Genomic DNA, 27,435 nt, shown 5'->3' with positions numbered 1-27,435 from the left:
GGATTCCCTTCCCAGAATATTCCATGGCATCTTTTCTCCTTCAACTTGGCTAGTCATCCACCTTAGGGAATATAATAAATGTCTAATAAATACTTGTTAAATAGATTGAACCAAGGAGTTTATATTTCTCTTCAACTTTTCTTAGTCTCTTTTGGACAAAGTGCTAATCTTCTTTTCTTTGCTCTTTTTAATCATACCAAGAACTCTTTTTTTTTTTTTTTAATATTTATTTATTTGAGAGCGAGCACGAGTGGGAGGGGCAGAGAGAGAGGGAGAGACTCCCTGCTGAGTGTGGAGCAGGCCAAGGGGCTCGATCTCGTGACCCTGAGATCATGACCTGAATCGAAACAGGAGTTGGATACTTAATCGACTGTGTGACCCAGGCGCCCCCCCCCACCAAGAACTCTTAACACTACATGTAATGTGATGTCATTGGTTACATTTGAAACTCTTAAAGTAATCAGAATAATAAGCAGCCATTATATAATGTGGATGATGTTCCACCAGGTTCTGAAAGGCTATCTTGGCAGGCAGTACAGTGTTTCTCAAAGTCATCTACAGGAACTCCTGCTGGATCTCCATGACACGGATAAACATCCAGTGTAATTCTAGCATATGAATAACGTTTTCCTCTTGCCCACCAGGTGCCAATGAACTGGCTGTGCAGAAAGCAAAGGCAGAAATCACCAGGCTTATAAAAGAAGAACTGATTCGGCTGGTAAGTGAAAACCTCAAAGACTTCTTTGTTTTAGTAAATACTTTATTGAACTATAATATAAATTCAGAAAACTACACAAGTCATAAACCTATAGCTTGGTGAAGTTTCACAAAGGAAGCACACTGATGTCATCACTGCCCAGATCAAGAAACAGAGTACAATACCAGCATTCCAGAAGCTCCTCGCATGCTCCTCCTGTCACTATTCATCTCCCCCAAATGTAACAGTGTTCTTTTAACGTGGTAGATTATTTGCACCTATTTTTGAACTCCGTATAAGTGGGATCAATTGCTGTGTACTCTTTTGTATCTAATTTCTCTGACTCAGCATTACTTGGAGGAAATCCATGTTGTTGCATGTAGCACTCATTGTCTTTCATGGCTGTGTAAGTATTTAATTTGTGAATATACCCACAAATTATGTATTGGACTTTAGGACTATTTTACCTTTTGTTTTTATGAATAATACTTCTCTGAGCATTCATTCATTCATTTATTCATTCATTTAATTATTTATTTGAGAGAGAGAGAGTGCCGGAGGCGGGGTAGGGGGAAAGGGAGGGAGAGTTTTAAGCCAACTCCATGCTGAGCGTGGAGTGATGTAAGCCTTGGATCTCACAACCCTGAGATCACGACCTGAGCTGAAACCAAGAGTCGGATGCTTAACCAGCTGAGTCACCCAGGCCACCCTTCTCTGAGAATTCTTTCATGTCTCTTTTGTACATATCAGTGTGCTTTTCTCTTGGGGTATGTACGTTGGAGTTAAAACGTATTGGAATTGCAAATTATTGTGCAGATGTAGTTATCTTTATGTAAGTTTTGCTAAATAATTTCCAAAGAGGTTATGCTGTGGAAAAGGCATCCTTTTATAGACCACCTTCCCAAAGAAGGTGAACACGTCCCCGTGTCTTTTTTCTTTTTGTTAAGATGTATTTATTTACTTTAGAGGAAATGCACACGAGCCGGAGAGGGGCAGAGGGAGAGAAGCAGCTCCCAGCTGAGTGCAAAGCCAGCCTCGGGGCTCAATCCCACAACCCTGAGATCATGACCTGAGCTGAAATCAAGAGTCCAGATGCTTGGGGCGCCTGGGTGGCTCAGTCGTTAAGCATCTGCCTTTGGCTCAGGGCGTGATCCCGGAGTCCTGGGATCGAGCCCCATATCAGGCTCCTCTGCTGGGAGCCTGCTTCTTCCTCTCCCACTCCCCCTGCCTGTGTTCCCTCTCTCGCTGGCTGTCTCTCTCTCCATCAAATAAATAAATAAAATCTTAAAAAAAAAAAAAAGGAGTCCAGATGCTTAACCAACTGAGCCACCCAGTCGCCCCCATCCCTGTGTCTTTAGTGCCAGTTGAAGCTTGTAAACTCCCTATAATGTGTATACTGGGTGAGGGGCCTTTGAAAGGACAGTTTGTCCTTTCTCTACAAATGTGTTTGTTTTTTTTAAAGATTTTATTTATTTGACAGAGACAGCCAGTGAGAGAGAGAACACAAGCAGGGGGAGTGGGAGAGGAAGAAGCAGGCTCCTAGCGGAGGAGCCTGATGTGGGGCTCGATCCCAGAACGCTGGGATCACGCCCTGAGCCGAAGGCAGACGCTTAACGACTGCGCTGCCCAGGTGCCCCTACAAATGTATTTTTGAGGGCTTTTCTAAAATTCCCCTTAGCTACACAAAACAGGAAGGAAGAAGAAAAGCCTTTTTTTTTTTTAAAAAAAAATATCCTTTAAATCAAGGGCTTGTAAGACTATTTCACGAAGGAGTGATAGAGAAGGAACCTTGATGCTACCACCATGTGTGGGTTCAAAACTGTCCAGGAGTAGTCACGTGAACACACACAGATGACTGGTTATTGAAGTTTTTTCTTCCTCAGTATAATAATACTAACATTTTCTGTTAAATATTTGATAATGCTATCAGTTTGGAAAGGAAATGTCTTTGACATGTATTTCTTTTTCTTTTTTTTTTCCTTTGCTTTTTCTGACTACGTATCTTTTTTTTTCTCTTACAGCAAAATTCATACCAACCAACAAATAAAGGAAGATACAAAGTCTTATAAAATATCTGGAAAAAACTTTTTACTTGTGCTGGTTTGTGACACATGTGGCAGTTGTTGTCTCCAGTTTACAATATATTGTAAATTAAGATTTTTAAAATTCTGTCTTGCTGATTTTTTTTAAATATATGAAACCAGTATTTGGTAAAGAAATCTTCTTTCAGTAAGTACCACCAGAATTATCAAACTGTATTTAAAGCAGGCCTGTTTTCAGCATATGATGTTCTTTAATGTAAACTTTAAATATCAATATTTTAAATATCTGGATAATACTCCAGAAGTTTAAAAAAATGGAAATATTTGGACTTTTGACAATAATTGACAATAATAAAGTATACAAGTCACTAAGGGGCTCTTCACCATATCCTCTTGAAATGAAATAGTGATCATCTCCTCAAAAAAAGGTAAAATTCTTTAATTTTCTGTCGTGTCCCGTCCCCCCCGCCCCGCACCTCAAGCTTAAATCTTACTTGACTCAGTGGAACAATATGAACTGGATTTAAGAATGTTATAATAGAATTTTTACAAAATGTTTCAGTTTTTGTTTCAATTTTTATCATCAAAAATGGGCAATAGTTGGACTGCTTTTTGGTTTTGTAAAATTAAAGATTTGTAGTATAAGAGTTTTTTGCATTTCTTTACACTGCAGAGTTTTAGTATTTACTCCTTTTAGGTTCTCCTCACAACCTCTAGCTCTATGTCTAGCTACTAAATCTTTTTTAATCTTCCTTAAAAGAAAGTGATTTGTAGCGTATAAATATTAATGTTTCCTTTTTCCCCTGAAAGTGTTCATACATCTGTACATAAAAACACACTACTAATTTTAATCCACATTTTGTCCAGGATTATTGAGTAGGTTATGAATTTTCTTTCTTAAAAATTTCAAGCATAATGGTACCTGTGTTGTAGACTTAGATTTAAGCATCTCTCAGTGAAATTTAGCTCACAAGAAGTCATAAATTAATTTTTGACCCCTCAGATACATTTCCTGAATATTCTAATTTAAATTGTTATAATTGGATCACCCAGTATTCTTTTCAAGACTCCTGGTGTATTAGAACTTTGTGGTGTTGTCACTTCTTGAAAAAAGAAAATTTCCAGGAATTAAATAGATGTATTTCTTAAATTAAGAGAAACAGAAGTTTCCGAATATTCTTGACTTGAGGTTTTTTTAAAAAGAAGAAAATAAAGTATACTAAAATCATATTAATAGTACATTAAGTGGTTAAAATGACAAAGGGTATCAATCATTTCTTCAATATAGTTATTCTTACTGAAAAACTAAGATGGATATAACTGGGAAATATTCTTCGATCCCTTCCATATCTACTTTCTTTTCTTAGAAGAAGAAAACAGACAAGACACATGTAACAAGAGAACCAAATAAACCATTTACTCTAAAATGCAGGCATCTTGGGCTCCTTTTCCTTTCCTTTTATTTATTTGCTTATTTTTATTACGTAGTGATAGTTTGTTTCTTTTGATAGAATATGTGGCAGTCTCACATTGGTGACAATTGGTGCTTCCTTCAGCCTCCTGGATCACTTTGAGATTCAGAGTTTTACATCATTTTAGCATTACTACCTTTATGTTTGTATATCTAGTTGTAACAAACCACTGATAGTATTTTGTCCTAAAGTGAAACACGTTTCTCTGTTACAACATTTTTTAGTGTCACACTGACTCTTTGATTTTTAAAATCGGAATGATGTACAGACTAAATTGTTTTTTAATGCAATATCAGTATTTGCTCATGTTTTCTAAATTCCATATAAAATAAAGTTAATTCAGCCTACACTTTCCTAAAATTATCTCTGCTGAAATGTTTTATGCTGTTGCTCTAATTTTGTTTACCTTGGTAGGCATGCGAGAGAAGTATTATACTCTCTGTATCTTTATTAAAAATTCCAGCAACCCCACTACCCAGAATATACAGTTCTATCCAAAAATATCTTCCTGAAGAAGCGTCTTAGTCTTAGATTGTGTTTGTATTTGGCATAAGACAGGTGATAAGTGAAATAATAATTCATGTGCTAGTTGGCATTTTGCCACAGTGCACTCGTTTTACAAAATGGAAGTATAGAATTTAACAATGATGGCTAAGTTCTTTCCAAGTCATTGTAGACACTTTATTATTTGATATGTTTCGTGTCTTATCAGCCTCGTTGGTGTACAGATGGTGGTCAGCTGGGAGTCACAGTGCACGTAAGACTGCAGTCCTTCCTCTGGGGCAGGCAGCCCTGACATGTGAAGTTGTTTGTTTGAGCAGAACCAGTTCTTGAGTACCTGGGATTTATAAATCCTGTAAAGCCAGCTGTGGGATCTGTTTCTAAATAGCATATCAGCACTGTAAGGGTCACAAGCTAGAAAGCAAAACCTCCAGCGTTATAACTTAGCTATGTGTGAGCTCTTTTCCCTATGGAGCCTTCCTTTCCTTTATAAAACTATCAGCTAAGGTCCTTAAGTGACAGATAACATAGTGCTTAAGATGGGAGCTAGGAGGAAAATGGTAGTTAAATTCTAGGGTAAAAAGCTACACTTTGTTTAGTAAAATGTTCTGTTTTGGTGTTTTATTGGTGATGGATGCTAAGCTCTTAGCAAGAGTTCTAAGTAGCTATCCCAGAGTGATCCTTGAGATCAGACGCTTCCTCTTAGATTTGAGCTACTACTTCTTCACAATTTGGTACATGCTTCTGGCGTGAAAAGCTGAAGTTAAGGTGGGTGTGTAAATATAAAGACAAATAGTGAATGAATATGTGTGGAGGGGTAGAGGGGATGTCTTATCTTTTTGTTCACTTTAGGTGATATAATCATCAGAAAACCTTAATAAAATCTCACTTGAGTGGGCTCTTTGGCTTGGCAATATAATCAACATCTTACTGCTTAACGTTAGCCAAGTTCTTCAGAGCTGAAGATGGCTACATTTCCCTCTCTGAAGATCCCCTGCTGTTTTCAATTGCAGGTATTTGAAGGTCTTTCCCCCCCACCCTCCTGTAGCAACTTAAAATTTTCTTCAGTCAGGAATCCAAAGTAGAAATGTGAAGAAAAATTGTAAACATTTTCTTTGTAAAATCCCCCACAATATCAGTGATCTCACCTTCATAGTGCCTTCTGGCTTAGCTGGTATTTGTGTATTTGTAAGTGCATACTATCAAATCACATGACTGGGAAGGAATTTACTTTTTTTTTGTTTTTTAAGATTTTATTTTTAAATAATCTCTCCACCCAGTGTGGGGCTCAAATTCACAACCCTGAGATCAAGAGTTGTATGCTCCACTGACTGAGCCAGCCAGGCGCCCTGAGGAATTTACTTTTGATTATTTTTCTTGACCTTATTCTCTTCCAAATATGGCTTCAGCTTATAGAAGTTCATGATTTTGGAGCTCTACCCTTTCAAAAGAAATTCTAACTTTGCATTAATCTTGGGGAGGAAAAAAAAGTGTGAAATAAAAAAATAAAGTTTTAACGACCCTTTGGAAATCTGGAGCTCAGAGTTACCCTTTCAGATATTATTAGGATTACTGTAAAAGCTAAAGTTTCAGAATGAAAAAATTCCTAACCATTTTTAATATATGGAAATACATGATAGTTCATGTTTTGAATATTAGACCCTTTTCACAGTTTTACCTATTATGGAATAAAGAATATGTGAGGATTCAGTGTGAAAAATGGGCCACAGAAGAAGCATATCATTTAAACTTGGCACTTGGTAGTAGATGGATTTCTAGCAGCTTACCAACTCCAGGCACTTCTTAGCAGCCTTGGATTTAACGTGTCTGTAGCCTTTATTTCTGAATTCCTAGTAGGCTCTCAGGTGCCTGGTCCTGCAGTTCAGGTATCCTTGAAGGCATTATTTTCTCTCTCTACTTTTGCCTATGGAAGTCTTCTGAAAGCTTAACCCCCCAGAACTGTATTGTTGACTTTCTCAAAAAGAGTCCTTTTTATCTCCCAAGGCAGCCCAGGGCCCAAATTACAGATTTGGAAAGCTTGATGGAGAGAGCAGGGAAGTGAATGCCTGGGAATTCCAAAGAGAACGCAAGTTCGTCTAAATTTTTAGGGGTCTAGTGGTACTATTTAAGTATCAGGTGGTAATGATTCTGTGATACACATTCAAAAACTATCGATAATGTTCACTTTCTTTTGTTCTTGGATTTTGACTGCCTGTGATCTAACGTTAGTGTTCTCCAGAGTGGGGCACATGTATAGTAAGCCATATGGAAAGCAGGAAGAAAATACTAGAGCTGTTTCTGTTACTTTTTCAATCTCATCCTTTTTTTTTTTTTTTAAATTATTTTAGAGAGAGAGTGCATGTATGTGTGAGCTGGGGGAGGGGCCAAGAGGGGAGAATCCTCAAGCAGACTCCCTGCTGAGCACAGAGCCAATCCCAGGACCCTGAGATCAAGAGCCAGATGCCCATCCGACTGAGCCACCCAGGCGCCCCCATCCTTTTAATTTTTTTTTTTTAGTAGCTTTTATAATACGTTGTTTCATGATATGTTGTATTTAAATATAGTGGTTGCAATATTGGTAAAACAGTTCATGCACATAATTATAAATAAACTTACTATATTGGGGGGTAATGGAACAACCTTAGGTTGTTTAAATGCTTTAAAATGTTTGCTTTTTTATATGTAAATGGATGTGATAATACCTATCTTTGGGTTGTTGTGAGGATGAGGTGATATAGAACATTTAAAGCTTGTAAAGATAGTGCCTGGCATAAGGTAACCATCCAATAAGTATCAGTACTGTTATCATTACAATGGGTGTGGGTTTTCTCATGCTCTCTTTCCATATTGCTGTTATTTTCAATATTGCTATAAGCTGTATATCTAGTGAGGACAGTCCATGGCTACTGATAAACTAAAATCTAGAAAGTGAGATTCATTTTTTCTGTGTATCTTTCAGTTCAAGTGAAAGTATTTAGGAACACTTGTTGCCACAGTTCAAAGGTCTCTAGAGGCAGCCAGCTCCTGGCTCTAGACAAATACTCCTTTTATGGCCTTCCTTTTGCATGTGTACAATCACCATTTATCATTCAAAAATCTTACTAGCTCATCGTCTTTCTATCTGATCTGGCCGGTCTGGAGCCAGGCTGAAGCTGTTGGCGAAGGAATGAAGAATGTTGGACTGAGTCCAAATTGTATTTCAAGGGTATACACTTTTGAAGAAGAAGTGGTTGTAAGTCAGAGTGTGACATTTAAAAGTGTGCTCTTGTTGCACATGAAGTGATGATAAATGGCTCTGCTCTTGAAAAAGCCTCTACGTTCAGGACTAGTTGTACGTTTTATCTGTGTGTACTATAGCACCTCATTAAGGCCAACCTGAGATGATCTCAGGACACAACAGATTACTGCATTAACACTGTATTCTGATTATCGACTTGAGTTTTCGTCTACCTCACCAGGATGTAAAGTCCCTGAGGTCAATGTTAAAGTCAGTGCTGTATCCCCAGGACTTTGCATTCACTAAAATATGTTGAATTGACTAGTTGCTTGTCCATAGTCATATAGCTAATAAGTGATAGACTTAGATTTAAATCCACCTCTATCTTTACCCATTAGCTCATTTAATTTCTTATCCCTGCAAGGAGGACATTGTCTTCATTTCACACATATGGAAGCTTCGGAAAGAACAGTGACTTGCCCAAGGTACAATAGGAGACAAATGGCAGAGAGGCGTTCAAACCCAGGCAAGTGTGACTTCATCTGTTATTCTGGCCACCTCTCCATTGGGCCTGCAAATCATGGGACTCTATTAGGGCAAAAGTTTGTTTCTTAAGTGGTTTTATGTACAAATACCATTTCAGACAAAAATAGAGAGTTACGGATCTGGAATAGTGGTATGGGAGTGCTACAGTGTATTTTTGAATTCCACTTCAAGAATATAAAAGAGGACTTGAGTAGAGAAAACCTGTTTTAACATTTTTTGGAAGGGTACTTAATATATCCTTAAATCTGTGTACCTATTTAGCTGTCTTCTACATTGGTATTTTCCCTTTATCTATGAACAATACTCTTATAATCAGTTCTGCTTTGTAGTATGTTATAGAAATAATGAGTCAGAATATTTAGAATCTTGTTAGGGAATTATGCCTGCCAGAAAATGAGTGGGCTAGCTTCTTTTATGTACTGTATTTGGTTTTCCGGTTGCTCCTGCCTTCCTACTGGCAGCAGTGCCTGGACAAGTGCTGTGCTCAAGGCAGAGCTCAGTGCTAAGAATTACCTCTTCAGGCAGTCTTCACTGCGTAGGCAACAAGGAGAAACACCGCCCCTAGCCTCTTAGCACTACCTAATAAATTGTCTTCTTGGCAGCTTTCCTAATTCTGGATCCTATCCTTTCTGCCATATTCGAATTCACAGCGGGAAGAACTGGGGAAACTAGTCCCTTCTGGTAAGTGGCTTGTATGGGGTGACTGACAGGCTAGAAATTTCACAATAACTACATAAAGGGGAGGGGGGGATTTTGTAAGCAAACTACTTATAGTCCCATCCTTTCTTCTGGCGGTGTAATGAATATGGCAATTCTGAGGTTATGAGTATAAAAACTTTAAAAATTATAGCATGTCCCACAAAATGCGGCTTTTCATTATCACATGATCCTAGGCTTGACGGTCCAAACGCCTTAAATTATTAGAATAATCCCCATTTTGTTCGCAGGTGGAGGTCTCATCTACCTGTTCATAACCAGTAAAGGGCAGAGGCTGAGTCCTTTAAACATGCTTTGGAAAACATCTGACACAATTAGGCATTAATCTTTACCAACAGCGATTAAAGGCACACTTTCTGGAACCAGACAGCTGGATTCAGATCATGACTCCCATCACATTAGTTCTGTAGTCTGAGAAATGGGGTCAAGTAAGAGTTCCAACATCACAAAATCAGGGTGAAAATCATTCCTGCGGAGAAGCCACGCCCCTTCCGGTGGGTCTCCGGCCCATCTGCAGTTTACGGTCTGCACCACAGCCTGAGTGGCACGGGCCTAAGCCCCGCCCCCTGCCCGTCCCCACGAAGCGCAAGCGCAGCCTGGTTCCGGCGACTACCCTCCCCAGGCTTGCGTGCTGGTTGTCGGCGGGAGATTGGGTCTCGCGATGTGCGTGTGCGTGTGCGTGTGCGTGCGCGGTCCTTGCGAGCTCGCGCACGCCTCCCCTCGCAGTACTGGGCTGTGGCGGCCTCTTCCTCTTGCGTTTGGGGCAGGACCCTGAGCGGTTCCCGCGGCGAGAGCTAAGAGTCAACGTCCACTTCGCCGCCACCGCCCTCGCTGCCTGCCCCTCTGACTTGGGCTCTTCGCGCTGTGCCGAGGCGACGAGCTGGGAGGGGAGCGGCGCCGGCGTGAGGTTCCCAGCTGATGGGCAACCCCTGGGCGCGCTGAGGGGCCGGGCTACCAGCGGCTGAGGTAGGTGGGCGCGCGGGGGTTTGTCAGTCTGGCTCCCAGCAGAGTCGGGGCAGCGGGAGCTCGTGGAGAAGGCGAGGAGGCGGCGAGAACGGGGGCCCACCTTGCCGGTGCGAAGAGGTCTCGGACCCATGCCTGAGGAGGGGCTCTGGCCCAGCCCGAGCGAGAGGAGGGGCCCCGGACGTAGCCTGCTCGTCCCTCGGCGTGGAGCCATTATTGGGGGGAAATGCCTGCTGCGGCGGGGGGGGAGGGGAGGGGTCACCCATTCTTTCCTTTGAGAGGTCAAAATTAGCAGTGCTCCCTGTCCGCCGTTAAATTAAAGTCTGCCGACTTGGAGATGGACGTCTAGATAGAGTGGCCTGTGGACTTCTGCAGCTTGCAGAACTCCCAAGTGCACGAATAGCGGGCTATGAATTTTGGTGGTTGGAGGGTACACGACTCTTTCTCCGGTGTGGGCGTGTATCTTCTACAAAGTTGTTATTGTTAATGCATTAATAATCGCTTTGGGTTACAACAGGTATTACATTTCTAAACGCCTCTAGTCAAATAAGGATTCTGGGACGGGGGAAACTGCGCCGTGGGGCACAATTAAGGGGTAGAAAGAAGACAAAGAAGGCCGTTATTTATGATCTGTCCTGGTATCAAAACTTTCCGTGGTGGGACAGGATGCATGGCTTTTGGCATTTGTTTTGGCTTTTGCTTAATAGACTGAGTGATGTGGGTCACAAATGGATTTTCATTTAGAATTATAAAAACATATATGATTCTATATAATCGTTACAACCCAAATGACCCGAACTGGATCTCTGAGAATTATGTGTTTGATCTTTGGAAGAGAGCAGAACTTGGATTTCTTGAAAGGAAGATTTTCTCCATGTTTAGAAAGCTTCAGGAATGCTTTGTGAAGTTACTGAAAATAGTTACAGTTCTTTATGTTGGCAAAATGAGTACCACATTCAAGAAAAGGAAAAAAAAATATTTCATGAAGAACGGCTCACCCAGGGACTTTCGGGTTTAAATAGAGTAAAACAGCTTCAAGGATAGAAGTTTTAGTGTGTGCTTTTTTTTTTTCCTTAAAAATTTAATTATTTGTTTTAGGGGGGAGGGGCAGAGGGGGAGAGACTCCCAAGCGGACTCCCCGCTGAGTTTGGAGCCGGATGCGGGGGCTCAATCCCACGACCCAAGCGGAAATCAAAAGCCAGTTTCTCAACCTACTGAGCTTCTCAGGCGCCCCAGTGTGTGCTTTAAAAAATTCTAATTTAGTCATAGTTAAAATGCATAGAAGCTCTTAGTTGACTCCCTTATACTCAGTGAACCATTTTTAAAGGTAATTAACCTTTGGTAGGCTACACATTCTGTTCTGTAACTCTTGGCTTTCTTTCAGTCCAAACTTTATAGAAATGTATTCATTCTTTTTTTTTTTTTTTAAAGATTTTATTTATTCATTCGACAGAGATAGAGATAGCCAGTGAGAGAGGGAACACAAGCAGGGGGAGTGGGAGAGGAAGAAGCAGGCTCCTAGCGCAAGAGCCTGATGTGGGGCTCGATCCCACAACGCCGGGATCACGCCCTGAGCCGAAGGCAGACGCTTAACCTCTGTGCCACCCAGGCGCCCCAGAAATGTATTCATTCTGACTCTAAGAAATGTGGCCTGCGTACTTTCATTGAACTCTGTAGTATATTATGGGAAGAGTCTTAGAAGAAAGAGCAGTATGCCGCCAAGCATACTCCTGAAGTAGGAGACATTATTAAGTATAGGATTAATTAATGCTTGTATATATAAATACTGCTTACAAATATATATATCCTCTGTGTGTGTGTGTGTGTGTGTGTGTGTGTGTGTCGATGATGATGATGCACAAAAGGATCTAATGCTGTTGATTCCCATCTTAAAATCCCGAAGTAGAAAGGATGGGTTTTAGCTCTGTTTTCTTTTTAGTTAACTATATCAGTGACTGTCCTAGTAAATTAATTCCTTTTCCAACTTTTTTTTTTTTTTTTTTAAGAGAGAGTTCAGGCTGTGTGTGAGCAGAGTGGGGAGGGGCAAAGGGAGAGAGAGAATCTTGAGCAGCCTCCACACCCAACTTGAAGCCCCACGGGGGGCTCTATCTCACGACCCTGAGATAATGACCCTAGCAAAATCAAGAGTGGGACACTTAACCAACAGAGCTACCCAGGCGCCCCTCTTTTCCAGTTTCTTAATCAGTTATTGAGTAAGCAGAATACTGATTTTTTTATGGTAGCAGGGAAGGAAAACATAGAACATATAGAAGACTTGCTCTTAGAAGTGTTCTTTAGGTCAGTGTCTCATTGTTTTTCCATTGGAATAAACAAGTTTACTCCTGTTATGTGTCCTAGTGCTTAGAATACTGTTTTGCATGGACTTGGCTCTCAATAAATGTGAGCCGTATCAGAAGTAAATTAACATAATACAAACCAAATACCTAAATTCCTGGAGAAGATTAAAGGAATTGGTGAGGGGTGCTTTTTTCTTTTTTTTTAATTACAGGTCTACTTTTTAAATAGTGTAATTTTTTTTTCAGTGTTTGTTGGTATCTGAGTAGAAGATACATGGCAGCATCTTGCCTTTAAAAGCCTAATATAACGAATGTAAGCTGCCTCTGTTTCCTGAGTGCCAATATACGGTGAATGTTCTGATAAATTAAGGGGAAGTAAAGTTAAGGGAAGGTCCAGAGGAAAGCTTTTGGTAAATTAATGATAGGAACTTAAAAGGCATGAAATGTAAAGCATTGAAATAGACAGTAGGAAGAAACATTTTCTTCCTTTATGGTCATTGCTGGTTGTGGAACGGAACTTGTACCTTTCTCTTTTTACTAGAGCTTTCCTTGCAGCAGGGTGATTTCTGAATGATAAAATTGAAAGGAGAGTCACTTTTTCTCTTAAAATCTTCTCAGAGGTCTGTGTTTCTCTGTTTCTGCATGTGGTCTCTAGTCCAGCTTTATTGGCAATAAACTAGTATTTTGATTCCTGTTTAATTCCTGTTTATATGTCTCAATTAGTTTATAACTTGAAGGGGAAAGGAATGTGGTTAGTCCCTTCACAAATTCCAACATTAGCTTTTCTTCAGTTTGGAAAACAAATCTGTTTGACTTTGTAGATGTTATCAACAGGAAGATTTTGTGAATATTTGGAGAGGTAGGAGCGAAAGAGGTGACTAAAAACCAGGAATATTTTAAAGTGGGTCTTATGTTTTCATTTTGGTATAGCTGAGTCATTCTCGTGGTAGAGGGGTGAGTTTTGCTCCCCCCCCCTCCGGAATATTTGGCAAGGTATGGAGAAACTTTAGGTTGTCAAATTGGGAGGGAGAAGAAGAGAGTGTAGCTACTGACATCCAATGGGTAGAGGCTAGGGATGCTCCTAAGGCATCTTAAAATACACAGGACCCCCCTCCCCAAGAACTATTTGATTGAAATGACAGTGCTATTATTGAGAAACCCTGATGTAGTTGTATAGTATGCTGAAATTGTTGGTTCTGATGTCAGATGACCTGAATTCCTATTTGGCTTTACCATTTCCTAATGTGTGACCTTGGCAAATTGCTAAAAATCCCTCTGTTTCTGTAAAATAGGACAATTGTTAATTGTCACAGGAGTCTTTTAAGGGAAGACGATCCACATGTATTTATGATCAGGAAGAAATTATGCATTCACCTTTTTGTCTTGATAATCACACCTTCAAAATAGGAAGTATTTTATTATGATTGTTACCCATATTTTTGTAGTGTAATTCTCAGTTGTGTAAATGTTGGTTCATTTTAGCTAATGGAAACCTTTTTTCACCCTTTATATTAGTACTTCCTCCTGTTTGGATAATTTGGGTTAAAAGTTTTTGTTCCTTGTTTTTTGAGGTTGGTTGTTTTTTATAGATTAGTTAATTTAAAGGGAGTCAGTACCTTGAGAAATTGTGTTCCTTGCTTGGCACATTCCATGTTTTGTAAAGTGTAGCATACACTGAGGATTCCCCCCCCCTTTTTTTTAAGATCTGTTTATTTTAACAGGCGAGAGCGCATGCGCGAGTGGGGGAAGGAGCAGAGGGAAAGAATCTTCAACCAGACTCCCTGCTGAGCACAATTCCTGAAGCAGGGCTCTATCTCACGACCTATGAGATCATGACCTGAGCTGAAACTAAGAGTCCGATGCTTAACTGACAGAGCCACCCAGGCACCCCTACACTGAGGATTCTATATCAATAATAAATTATAGTAAGGAGGAAGTGTCCACCTTGTGGCAACTGTGGCCAGATCAGAAGTGTATATGTGAGAAATAAAAGGCCAAAAGAAGACATTCTAAGAATGTTTAATAAGCAAATGGAAAAAAAAAAAAAGAATAATATTAGTAAGAGTTCTTGTGTTTGTTGTTATCCTTTTAGGATTTCATAATCTAGAAGAAAAGAACCTATAAAATGTAACAGATTTATTCTCTACTTATCCACTTTTCCTGTTCCTAAGCAGAGAACATTATGGCTACTAATGCAGTATTATAGTTATCTTGCATGACTGATGTCCATACCCTTGATTAAGTTGAGGAAAAACAAGTATCTTTGAATCTGCTGATGTCTGTTTGTTTATAAGTGGTCTGGAGTCCTGCCTGTCAGCCTAATTTTAGGTAGCCTGCATAGTTTTCAGGAGACAGGCTATTTTCCCACTGAATGCTGTCATACAGGTATATATTTGTATATGTGTATTTATGCATATTTGTCTTTTATTTTTGGTAGAAAATGATGCATCCTGTTGCCAGCAGTAATCCGGCTTTCTGTGGGCCTGGCAAGCCTTCCTGCCTCAATGAAGATGCCATGAGAGCTGCTGATCAGTTTGACATATATTCCTCCCAGCAGAGCAAATATAGCCACACAGTCAGCCACAAACCAATGGCTTGTCAGAGGCAAGACCCATTAAATGAAACACACTTGCAGACTACAAGTAGCAGAAGTCTAGAGATAAAAGATGAACTAAAGAAAAAGAAAAATCTCAATCGATCCGGTAAACGTGGCCGACCTTCAGGAACCACCAAATCCGCAGGATACCGTACCAGCACGGGCCGACCCCTGGGAACCACCAAAGCAGCTGGATTTAAGACAAGTCCAGGCAGACCTTTGGGTACAACTAAAGCTGCGGGATACAAAGTCAGTCCAGGGAGACCTCCAGGTAGCATTAAAGCTCTATCCCGTCTCGCCGATCTTGGTTATGGCTGTGGCACCGCTGCTTTTCCTTACCCTATGATGCATGGCAGAGCAGTTCATGGGGTAGAGGAAACCAGCAGCGAAGTCAAGCCACCCAATGAGTGAATGAGGCAGGAAGGGAGGGCCAGGTTTAGAAGGCATATTGTGAATAATCCCAAAGCTTCTTGGTTTTATTTTGACATACATGATTTTATGGCCTGGGCTTTCCAAATTTGTTTTCCTGTTTGATTTGTTTTCCTGCTTTTGCTCAGAAACTGCCATATGCTGACAGATGCACTCAGGGCATGAGCAGTGGCATTGTATTTGTATATAGGTTCAAGTGTAATACCTAACTAAGTCATTTTTGTTTTTCCTTTAGAGTTCTGGTTGTGTCTCATATTTCATTACTCCTTTTGGGCCATTCTTAATAGATGCTTTATGTGCTAAACAACTGAAACCATTATACCTATTAGTTTGTGAAGTAAGCCTACAATATAGTAAAGATAATAATATCCAAGGTATTTTTAGCTGATGGAATAAAGCAAACTAATGATTCAGGATTACTTGAGGTAATGGCTGTGAGTTTTTGTAACATTAATTGTCATGAGACAGGACACATATTTGTATGCTTTGGCATTTACATAGACTTCAGATGTTAAAAATCTTTTAATGTTCTAGGTTTAAGCAGCAGAAGCTTATTTATTTTATTTTATTGATTTACATGGTATTAATTGATTTAACCATTATTCCTAAAAGAATTCTTTAGTGTTTGCCTTTCAACAATGATACGTTGTGTATTTTTTAATTGCCTAAGAGCATATATACCAAACACTACAAACAATTCATATTTACAGAAAAATTAAACTTTTTACTAAAAACTACACATTACATTTCTGGTGAAATATGCATTCTGAGAATAGCATACTTAATATAATAGAAAAAGAAACATTCTTAGGGTCTGCATGTAGCTGTAGTCACTACATTTTGCCTTTCATATATTTAGTTTTAAAGCATTATACTTAAAACATTTATTAATGTTGTTCATTTATTCAAAATTTTATTAGTTTTTTTCCTAAGAAATTGTCCCATTGCATTAGCACTTACTGTGGTTTCAGGTTTTATATCTACCAAAGGACACAAATTGAATGGTAGAATCTAAAACTGGTATAAATAAAATGCGATTGTCAGAACCCAAATATTAAGAAATATGTAGGAATCCATCTATGCATGAATCATGTAAAAATATGTTGATTAGTTTAATTAAAAATGTAACTGTGGCTCCAGTGAGACCACCTCATCCAAAAGAAAATTTTTTCCAACAATGTTTGCTTTAGAAGCAAGATAGAAAAGAAAAGTACTGGGTAGATGTGTATGGTAGGGACAGAGAGAAATCACTCTTCTCCCATTTCTGAAAGTAATAGTCTTTGTTAAATACATTTTATTTATTCTGAGTTTGTTCTAAATAAACTATTACAAACTTCGGATTTGAAAAAAAATTCCACTCAAATTGAGGAATTTTAAATGCCTTTGAGATTATAGTGTAGATTTGCGGGGCCCAAAAACTTAAATAATTAAAATTTTAAAAGGGCGCACATTGTGTTAATTGGGCTTGCTCTCAGTTAATGCAAACTCTCATTGCAAATGGATGTCATGTTTCATACCTTTTCATCGGGAAAAAAGCAGCAAGCCTTCAGGTGTTCCAGTGATGCCTGACGCAATGAGCTGGACTTATGCTGCTCTTTACAGTAAGAGGTGTTGCATTGTATGTGGGGACTGTGTGTGCACTGGCATCTAAGACAGTGACCTCAAAAATTTTAGCTTTGCACAAACCATAGAGAACAATATTGGATGATTATATAATCAATTGTAACATTCTGGCAGCTAAATTGCTATAAGAGTTTCTCCTTACAGAAGCTTAAAATATAAAACTTTGAATAATTTACTCAGAACAGTATAACTTCTGACACACACAAATGCTTACATCTTAACTCATATGTTTTATCTGTCTTTTGATATGTTGTCTGTCATTTAGCTGTTTCTTAAGGTCATGTTCAGCAGTTGGCAACTTAGAAATCCTCTTTTGAGTTCCTGAAAATAGTTGTCTAATTAAATGTTCCTACCGTAGGATAATATATATCACTGTCAAGGATTTGGTTGCCTGTTCTTTTATACTATGTCCATTTGACAATTCCCTTTCAGTTTATTTTCATTCCTCATTTTGTTGTACATACCCTTCCCTTTCTGTCTTGCCTTTGCTTCATTCATTCATTGCCCTGCCTCTTTCCCCATCCTCCAGTACATCTACTCAGTGGTGCTGTGCTGTGTGTCAGAAAATAAAGCAGGTGTATTATTGTATAATGAATTTTGTATACATGTTAATGAAATGGTGAAATCAGCTAAAGGAATTCTGTTCATAACAGTGTTTATTAATATCAGGAGCTATGTCCCAGGAAATAAAGGGGGCGAATGGCTACAGTTGTGAATGGTTAACATTGTTTAGAGCTGAATTTTCTGTTCATGTAAGCATTTAGCTGGCGTATTAGATCTGTTTGGTGGTGAGCATCTCCTGATTCCACTTCCTTTTCTCCTTGTGAACAGTTTATTGGTGCCATGCTGAAGAGAAAGACATCTAAGTGATAACATGAATGAAGTCTTAAAATATAAAATATTTTTACTTCTCTATAAAGACTACATTGTGCATCTTTTGTAACACTGTCTCTTGTCATGATAAACACTGAAATAGCATGTTGAACAATTGCCTATACTTTAATATAATCAGTTGGGGAAAACTGGCCTTTTCCTCCAACTGTGTGATTGTTCCTTGAAAGGTAAATTGCTAATTTTATATTGTATAATTCTGTTCTTCACAAAATAGGTTTCACTATTCTATATTAAAATTGTTGGTCAGAAAATGATCTGCTATTCAAGTAAGTTTGCTTTACTTTTTTTCTTTGAAAACTATTTTAACTTGCCTTATTTATTATCATAACAAATAAGCAGCTAATACAGATGAAATTTTCATTTTTTTGACAGCTATAACCTTGCATAACTAATCTTTAGTATGGGATGATTTTGATACTATCTTTGGAGTTTTGCACTGGATATTAAAAAAAATACTGGCACGATGTATTGGAAGAAAATAAGCATCTGATTAATTTTTAATATTTGGGGACATTTTTAAAATCAGTGTTCAATTAGACTAAAATATTCTTTATATTTTTTATTTACTTTTTAAAGAAAACATCTGTTAAAGTAATAAAAGTAATCTTCATTCCAAACTGATGTTTGTGTGAATTTACATGTATATTTTCATGATGTAATAGAGTTTCTTTGAGTTAAGGAGGAAAAAACAATTATCTGGATCCATTTATTAAGTTAAAGGTGATCCAGCCAGTGTAAGAAAAACCCAGTGTATGAGCTAAAGGAAAAAAAAGAACCTTCTCCTTTATATTCTAAGAAGCTTTAAAAAATAATTCAGGGGATGTTGGCGATACCTGCTGCTCTGTCGGTCATTGTCTCTATATGCAGTAAAATTTTATGATCCCTTTATAATATAAAAATTCACAACAGTTCAAAACGTTTTTTTCCTTGGACATAAAATATTTAGATGCTATTATATTTTTGTTTTTATTATGGCTTAACTATATGCTATTAAACTCTAGGATGTATCTAAATCTTTCCTTTGCTCTTCTCTCCCTCCTCCAAAGTAGGTAAATCTGTACTCTCACATACGATGTATTTAATTTTTGGAGAATTTAATGCTATAGTAATTCAAGTGTGTGATTTATAATAATCAGACCACTTTGATGTTTTAAGTTTCACAGTTTCCTTTTTCCACAGATAATTACAGAGAAAATAATTACCAATTAATTGATATAAGCACGCTGTCCTCTGCTGTAAAAAGTCCGAATAGATACTGTGTATGTTTTTATGTCCATGAACTTGAGCTACTCGTGTGCAATTATGTGTATGGGAATGGAGTAGTGTTCATGATTTGTATCTACATCATCATATGGATGTATATTTATTAATAAAGTCATTACTTTAAAACCAACTATGTTTACTGCTTTATTTTCTTAGCACAGTATTTGTGAAGTAGAGGAATGGTAAGTAGTAAACCTTTATCATGACTAGCTGTGCTTGGCTGTGCTTTCTGAAATCTGCCCCTCTGTACTTTTGTTTTTCTCAAAATAGTAATATTTATATATCTGGAATTTAAAATCCTAACTTATAAACAGATCTCATGTTGTTTCCTTTTTCTTCCCATTATTAAGATGCAGCAGGCTGCTAGTTCTGCCAAAGGCTTATATTTAAATTTAAGTGTGGTTGATCTTTTTAGTTTAGAATATTCAGGTATTGGGGCTCCTGGGCAGCTCACTTGGTCAAGCGTCCAACTCTTGGTTTTGGCTCAGGTCATGATCTCAGGGTCCTGGGATCGAGCCCTGCATCCAGCTCTACTCTCAGTGTGGAGTCTGGTCAAGATTTTCTTTCTCCCCTCTCCCGTTGTCCCTCCCCCTGCCTGTGTGCTCTCTCTCTCTTTCTCAAATAAATAAATCTTTAAAAAAATTCAGGTGGGGGAGCCTGGGTGGCTTAGTCAGTTAAGCGTCAGACTCCTGATTTTGGTTCAAGTCATGATCTCAGGGTGATGGGATCAAACCCCCTCTTGGGCTCTGCGCTTGGCCTGGAGTCTGCTTGTCCCTCTCCCTCTGCTCCTTGCCCCCCCACTTGCTTGTGCTCTGTCTTTCAAATAAATAAAATATTTCCAAAAAATTTCAGGTATTAAACATGGCTAATTTGTTGTTTTAATGTGGATATGTTTTTGGTTTTTGGTACAGAGAGAGCTTGTACTGGAGGGGAGGGGTGCAGTGGAGAAGGGTAGGGGAAGAGGGAGAAAGAATCTCAAGCAGCCTTCATGCCCAGCGTGGGGTTTGTCTCATGACCCTGAGATCATGACCTAAGCCATAATCAAAAGTTGGGTGCTTAACTGACTGAGCCACCCTCCACGCACCCGTTTTGATGTTAACCTTAGGGAGAACAACATGTGCATACTTTGTAGTTGTTAAATATTGGAGCTATAAAAGGAAAACACTTTCCCCTAATTTTTTGAACATATAATTAACATTTTTTTTCTCCAAAGCCTGCAGATCACCTAGATCAGAGGTTTGCCAACTAAGGCCCATTGCCTGTTCTTGTAAATAAGGTTTTACAGGAATAGCCATTCTCATTTGTTAAAGATCATCTATGGATGCTTTTGTAATACAATAGCAGAGTTGAGAAGTTTTGACATAAGACCAGCAAGGCATAAAATATTTACTAATTATTCCTTTATGGGAAAGTTTGCTGACCCCTCATTTAGAAGGATAAATTGGAAGTAGGATATGAAATTTGAAGTTGAATTTCAAAACTTGAACAGATGATTTTTTTTTTTTTGCTTTTGAATTGTTTTAAATATTCTTCAGATTATACTTAAAAACGTTTTTATGTGTGTTTTTCCTCAAACTGTTGAAGTACTTGGATATCTACATGAGAATGTGCTGTTGATTAGGTGTACCGTTCCTCATCTGGGAAGAGATCTACACCATCATAGTATTGGATCATTCGCTGTGGCTTGAAGGATTATTAGGTATTCACAATGTCTTTACCACATTTTCTGTAGGTCTCTATATAGAGTTTTACAGGAAAAATGTATTTGTTCATTGTAATTACACTGGCCAAAATTCTCATTCTCTGGCAGTTGTCAGAGAGCAAGTCAGTGTCCTGTTTGGTTGAAAAGCCAGCCAATTGAAGGCAGTCTCCATTTACCACCTAGAATTCATGCCTTGAATATTATTTTAAACACTTGTGGTTTTGAGCCCATTAGTCACCAATGGTGTGAGAATCATGAACAATCTTTGGGAAAATATAAATCAATTGGTATTTGATGGTTTTATAACAACATAGAAGATGAATTTTGGAACAAATACATAGAATGTTACACTTTTGCTAAGAATGTCCTTCTAGAATGAAAGTAGGTCTGCCACCATACCTTTTCCTTTCTTAGCACCCAAATTTCTTTGTTCTGAGTTTATGAGGATTTCATCATTAATATCAGTCAGTCCTGTTTCAAGATGTGCGTCACAAGTATTTCGTGAAGTACATGGGAATTTTAATGCCTGATTTCTGTAAGAGCATTAGAGTAGTAGAGGTGAAGAGATAGAGGTGAAGTGGGGTAAGCTGTTCGCAAACAATACACTACAATGTGGCCTTTCTGGTGATAGCATTGTAAAAAGTCAACCTTAAAGGAACTTCTAGCTGCTTCAAAATTAATGCCAAACTTAAATCCTTTCTAAAAATCAAAGCACAAAACCCCCATTGGAGTGAAAGTATAATAGGGTACAGTGATAATGGCTTTAGTGTAGTACTTGGCATAAATAATAAACACTTTACATGTTTTCATTAAATCACTGCAGTTTTATTGAATGGTGTCAAAGGAATTGGAACACCCCTTTTACTGGTAAGAAGACTTGAATCCCATGGAAGTTAAGTAATTTACCCAGAATTATACAACCAGTAAGTAGTAGTCAGCTGGGGCTCTTAACCATGATCTTCTACTCACCATTGGAAAAATTTTTAAATGGGGTTGTGCTTTTAGTAGTAGGTATTTTTATACTGGCCCTGAGATAGATAAATGTTACTTTGGAAAACTAATATATTCATTTTGTCTTCATGCCAGTGGCTCTTCTGAGAACCTAGGGGCTCCTAAATAGCTTCTTAGCAAGGAGAGTGACAGAAAAAGTTAGACTTTTCTTATTCTCTATTTTGTCTTTTTCCTTTTCTTTTTCTTTTTCTCTTTCTTTCTCTCTCTCTTTGTTTTTTAAGATTTTATTTATTTGACAGAGCATGAGCAGGGGGAGCAGCAGGCAGAAGGTGAGGGAGAAGCAGGGAGCCCAATGCGGGACTCAATCCTAGGACCCTGGGATCATGACCTGAGCCAAAGGCAGTTGCTTAACCAACTGAGCCACCCAGGTGCCCCACTAAATTTATCTTTTTCATTACTCTTAAAATCTGTAATCCTTTCTGTTAGGTGTTTATTGCCATGTGAGCTAGGCGTGTTTATGTGTAAATCTGCCCATTTTTGTCTTTGAGCTGCCTGGTACAGGTTAGCGACCGCTAAGAAGTTGGTGTGTGATATATTGTCTATCATCTATCCCTTTATCCTCAGGCTAGCTTTTCTTGGGGTAAGAAGTTGCATGTAGAGGTGCCTGGCTGGCTAAGTCGGGGTAGAGCATGCGACTCTTAATCTCAGAGTCGTGAGTTCAAGCCCCATGTTGGGTGTGGAACCTACATTAAAAAAAAAAAAAGTTGTATGTAGAGTAACAGTCATCCCAGTTACTGCCTTACAGCCCTGTGTGATCTGTCACGAGTTCTTTCCCCTTGTCATTTTTGGATTGGTTTAACTTGCTAATTTTGTTCATTTGCCTTAAATAACCTATCAGTCTCATCAAGGAAAATATTTTTAATTAGTTTTGAAAAATCCTAGTTTCTATATTTACATTTATCTTTATTAGGCTAATGTATTTCTGAATATCTGAAGTTTCCCATTTCATCTGCCTATCTGTATCCTGTCTATCAGGGTTTATAGTAATGATAGGGTTTTTTTTAAGATTTTATTTACTTACAATTTTTTTTTTTTAAGCAATCTCTATACCCGTAATGGGGCTTGAACTCACAACCCCGAGATCAGGAGTTGCATGTTCTTCCTACCGAGCCAGCCAGGTGCCCATACAGCAATGATAGTTGTAACAGAGACCCCAAAATGGCAATGGCTGTGATAAAGGTAGCCTATTTCTCACCACATAAATGTCTTGTGCAGTCTTTCAAAGACCTGGTTTCCAAGTGACTTTTGCCATTTTCAAAACATGGTTTCCAAGATTACCCTGTTTTTATTTTTTAATTTTTTTATTTTTAAAGATTTTATTTATTTATTGGATACAGAGAGACAGCGGGAGAGAGAACACAAGCAGGGGGAGTGGGAAATGGAGAAGCAGGCTTCCCACTGAGCAGGGATCCCGATGCGGGGCTCAATCCCAGGACCCTGGGATCACAACCTGAGCCAAAGGCAGATGCTTAACAACTGAGCCACCCAGGCACCCCTACCCTGTTTTTATTTTAGTTGGCCTAAAGGAAGGGGCTTTGGAAATCCAAGCCCTTTAAGTAAGTTGTGTCACTTCTCACAGTTCTTTGACTAAAGGTTGGTCACATGACTGCCTATGCTGCAAGAGGCACTGGGAAGTCTAGTTCATTGTTGGGCAGCCACGATCAGTTATGGAAGGAGAGAATGGATTTTAGTGGCAATCTTTACCATATCCCTGTAAGTAAGGGTTGTGGGGTAAAATTGGAGTAGAATGAAGAAGCAAAATCCTATACATTACATGAAACCAAACTGATGTTTTTGAAGCTAATTTAAATCATTACTAGGTGTCATTTTTTTTGAACAACGGTTACTCGTTAAAGATTTGAGTGCCGTCTTTGGGCCAAACTGTATTATGAGTGCACTAGATGACTGGTTTGTAGTCTAATGAAAGACTCAGCCAAGTAAACAGACAATTATACAATATAATTAATGCTATTTCCAGAGTAAATGGGGGAGGAGGCTATAAGAATACTCAAAATGAGATGACATTTAAGCTAAGCACTGAAAGATGAGATGGATTGATGTGTGGAAGAGGGGTGGGTATTGGAGACAGAAGTAAGAAAACACACAAAAGCCTGAAGAGCGTGATATTCCTCAACAACAAATAATTGTATGGTGAGTGGTGCTGGTGAACAAGGGTTGAGAAGAGGAGATGAAATGGACCTGATTATAGAAGGGCCCAGAAAATCAATTTAAAGAGTTTCTATTTTGAGTACAATTGTGAGCCATTGGAAGGTTTTAAGTAAGGGAACGACCTACATTCGTAGTTTAGGTTGGCTTGGAGAAGAGAGATTAGAGACAGGCACAGTGGTAGAGTCTCATTTGGGTGAGATACTAAGATTAGGATTGGGCAGTGGGGAAGAGAAAGGGGAGAGATTGTGATCTGAGACATGTAGTTGATAAAACCTGGTGTCAGTATTGAGGGGAAAAGAGGAATCAAAGATAATGATTGGTGGGGGGCACCTGGTTGTCACAGTCAGTGGATCATGCGACTCTTGATCTTGGGCTTGCAAGTTCAAACCTCATGCTGGGTGTAGAGATGATTTAAAACTGAAATCTTAAAAAAATAAAAAAGATAATGAGTGGTGACATAGTATTGAATAGACTAAAGAATGTGTGAATGTGTGTATGGTGAGGGGAGGTGGTTCGATGGAGCATATCCAAGCCAAGTAGGACGATTAAGATAGCCAGTGTCTACATCAAAGGGTTGTTTTTCTAGAATAGCCCAAGATCTCCCCCTCTGTGGGTGAAAGTAAATACTGGTTTTATAGCTGATGGAGGGTGCAAGGCAAAAAGGAACTACTTTTTTTTTCTTTTAAATTGAGGTATAATTGACATAGATTATATTAGTTTCAGGTGTAAACATGAATCAGTATTCGTGTATATTGCAAAATGATCTTTACACTAAGTCTAGTTAACATCCATCACCATACATAGTTGCACGATTTTTCTTGTGGTGAAAACTTTTTTTTTTTTTTTAAGCTTTTATTTATCTGACAGAGCACAAGCAGGGGGAGCAGCAGAGGGCGAAGCAGACTCCCACTGAGTGGGGAGCCCAACACAGGACTTAAGCCCAGGACCCTGGGACCATGACCTGAGCAGAAGGCGGATGCTTAACTCACTGAGCCTCCCAAGGTGCACCTTGTGGTGAGAACTTTTAAGATCCCTCTTAGCAAGTTTCAAATATATAATATAGTATTAACTATAGCGGTCATGTTGTGCTTCACATGCCTATGATTGATTTATTTTGTAGCTGGTCCTTTTCACCCATTTTGCCCACCTCCTGCCTGCCTCTGGCAACCAACAATCTAGTCTCTGTATCTGTGAGTTTGTTTTTGTTTTTTGCTTTAGATTCCATATATAAGTGAAATCATATGGTATTTGTATTCCCCTGTCTGACTTGTTTCACGTAGCATAATGCCCTCAAGGTCCAACCATCTTGTCACAAATGGCAAGATTTCCTTTTTTGTGACTGAATAATCTTCCTCTGTGTCTGTGTGCGTGTGTGTGTGTGTGTGTGTGTACATGCATGCACCGCGTTTTCTTCATCTGTTCCTCCACTGATGGACACTTGGGTTGCTTCCATATTTCTACTTTTGTAAGTAATGCTGCAGTGAACATGGGGGGTGCATGTATCTTTCTGTATTAGCGTTATCATTTTCTTTTGATAATTACTCAGAAGTAGAATTGTTGAATCATATAGTGGTTCTAATTTTAATTTTTTTAGGAACCCCTGTATGGTTTTCCATAGTGTTTGCATCAATTTATGTACTCACCAACTGTGCACAAGGGTTCCCTTTTCTCCACATCTTCAACAACACTTGTTATTTCTTTCTTTGCTTTTTTTTTTTTTTTTTTGATAATAGCCTTCTAACAGTTGTGGGAGCTAGAACATGGAGAATTTGTTAATATTTTAAGTAAAACAAAATTTTTTATTAGTAATTTTCTCAGGCTTTCAGCTGGTGTAATAAATTCAATAAATCTCAGTAACTATTGAGCATCTACTCTACAGTGTGTCAGCTCACACACTGAACAAGACACGAGTCTCTACCCTCAAGGAACTCATAGTAGAAAACATATGCCTTCATTTGTAGAATTTAATTAAACCATGTGATGCCAATTTTTATTCGTTCCAAACTGGTATTTTAACATGCTTTATCTCTCACACTAGCTAATTGATTTTAGTACAGAGCCAGTGAAACTATAGCTCATTTGCCTGGTCCTAAGCTTAGGCTATTTTCTAGAGGAATTTCACCAAAAGAAAACTGAGGGGGTGCCTGGATGACTCAGTCTATAGAGCATGTGACTCTTGATCTTGGGGTCGTGCATTCGAGCCCCATATTGGGAGTAGAGATTACTTTAAAAAATAAAATCTTAGGGGCACCTGGGTGGCTCAGTCGTTGAAGCGACGGACTCTTGATTTTTGGCTCAGGTCATGATCATGGGTTGTGAGATTGAGCCCCACACTGGGCTCTGTGCTGGGCATGGAACCCGCCTAAGATTCTCTCTCTCCGGGGCACCTGGGTGATTCAGTTGGTTAAGTGTCTGCCTTCAGCTCAGGTTATCATCCCGGGGTCCTGGGATCAAGACTCACGTCAGGCTCCCTGCTCATCGGGGAGCTTGCCTCTCCCTCTCACTCTGCCTGCCGTTTGCCCTTCTTGAGCTCTCTCTGTTTGTCAAATAAATAAATAACATCTTAAAAGATTCTCTCTCTCCCTCTTCATCTGCCCCCGGCCCTGCTCATGCTCTATCTCTCAAAATAATAAATGAATGAATAAATAAATATATCTTTAAAAAAAAAGAAAGCTGCTTATAAACTCCAGATGATGTTGGCTTTTATATAATGTTGGGAGCTACTTATATGGCTGTTGTGCTCCCTTTGTCACATAAGCAAGCCAGGTACAGAGTGGCTGATGACTGAAACTGATTATGGTGTTTAGGGAGAACCAACTGTAGGACCATCACAAAAACACCAAAAAAAAAAAAAAAAGTCATTATAAAGATTTTGTGTAAAAATTGTTATTTTGGAAATTTCAAACATATACAAAATTTAGTAAAAAGGGAGTCTATAGACCCTCAATGTTACCACCATCAAGTTGTAGTAATTAAAAATTAAAGATCCTGGGGCACCTGAGTGGCTCAGTTGATTCAGTGTATGACTTGGTTTCCGCTCAGGTCATGATCTCAGAGTTGTGACATTGAGCCCCACGTTGTGCTCCACACTTGGCAGGGGAGTCTGGTTGAAATATTCTGCCTCACCCTCTCCCTCTGCCCCTCCCTGCTACTTGCCTTCTCTCTCTCTCTTTCTCTCTCTCTCATAAATAAATAAATAAATAAATAATCTTTTAAAAAATTGATCTAGAGATACAATGCAATCCCTAACAAAATCATAGGTATTTGTAGAAATTGACAAACTTATCCTAAAGTCT

At 38.8% G+C, this 27,435-nt stretch overlaps 2 protein-coding genes across 2 annotated transcripts in view; both read left to right on the top strand.

Annotated features, from left to right (window-relative positions):
- Positions 1-2,866, top strand: part of DDX46 (DEAD-box helicase 46) — a 67,459-nt gene extending 64,593 nt beyond the window's left edge. The window contains exons 22-23 of the mRNA XM_045794664.2: positions 645-718; positions 2,719-2,866. Of these exons, the coding sequence (XP_045650620.1) occupies positions 645-718; positions 2,719-2,766 (122 nt within the window). The 3' untranslated portion in view covers positions 2,767-2,866. The remainder of the gene's footprint in view (positions 1-644; positions 719-2,718) is intronic.
- A 7,047-nt stretch (positions 2,867-9,913) lies between these two features.
- Positions 9,914-19,387, top strand: C5H5orf24 (chromosome 5 C5orf24 homolog). The gene is made up of 2 exons (XM_045794662.2): positions 9,914-10,158; positions 14,890-19,387. Exon 2 carries the CDS (start codon positions 14,893-14,895, stop codon positions 15,457-15,459), a length of 567 nt encoding a protein of 188 aa, XP_045650618.1. The 5' UTR covers positions 9,914-10,158; positions 14,890-14,892; the 3' UTR covers positions 15,460-19,387.
- The last annotated feature ends 8,048 nt before the right edge of the window (positions 19,388-27,435 follow it).

The sequence above is a fragment of the Ursus americanus genome, chromosome 5 (assembly GCF_024610735.1).
Source record: "Ursus americanus isolate L20-20 chromosome 5, mUrsAme1.1.p, whole genome shotgun sequence".
NCBI lineage: Eukaryota > Metazoa > Chordata > Mammalia > Carnivora > Ursidae > Ursus > Ursus americanus.
The sequence above is the reverse complement of the archived record's forward strand: the minus strand, read 5'-3'. Positions and strand labels throughout refer to the sequence as shown.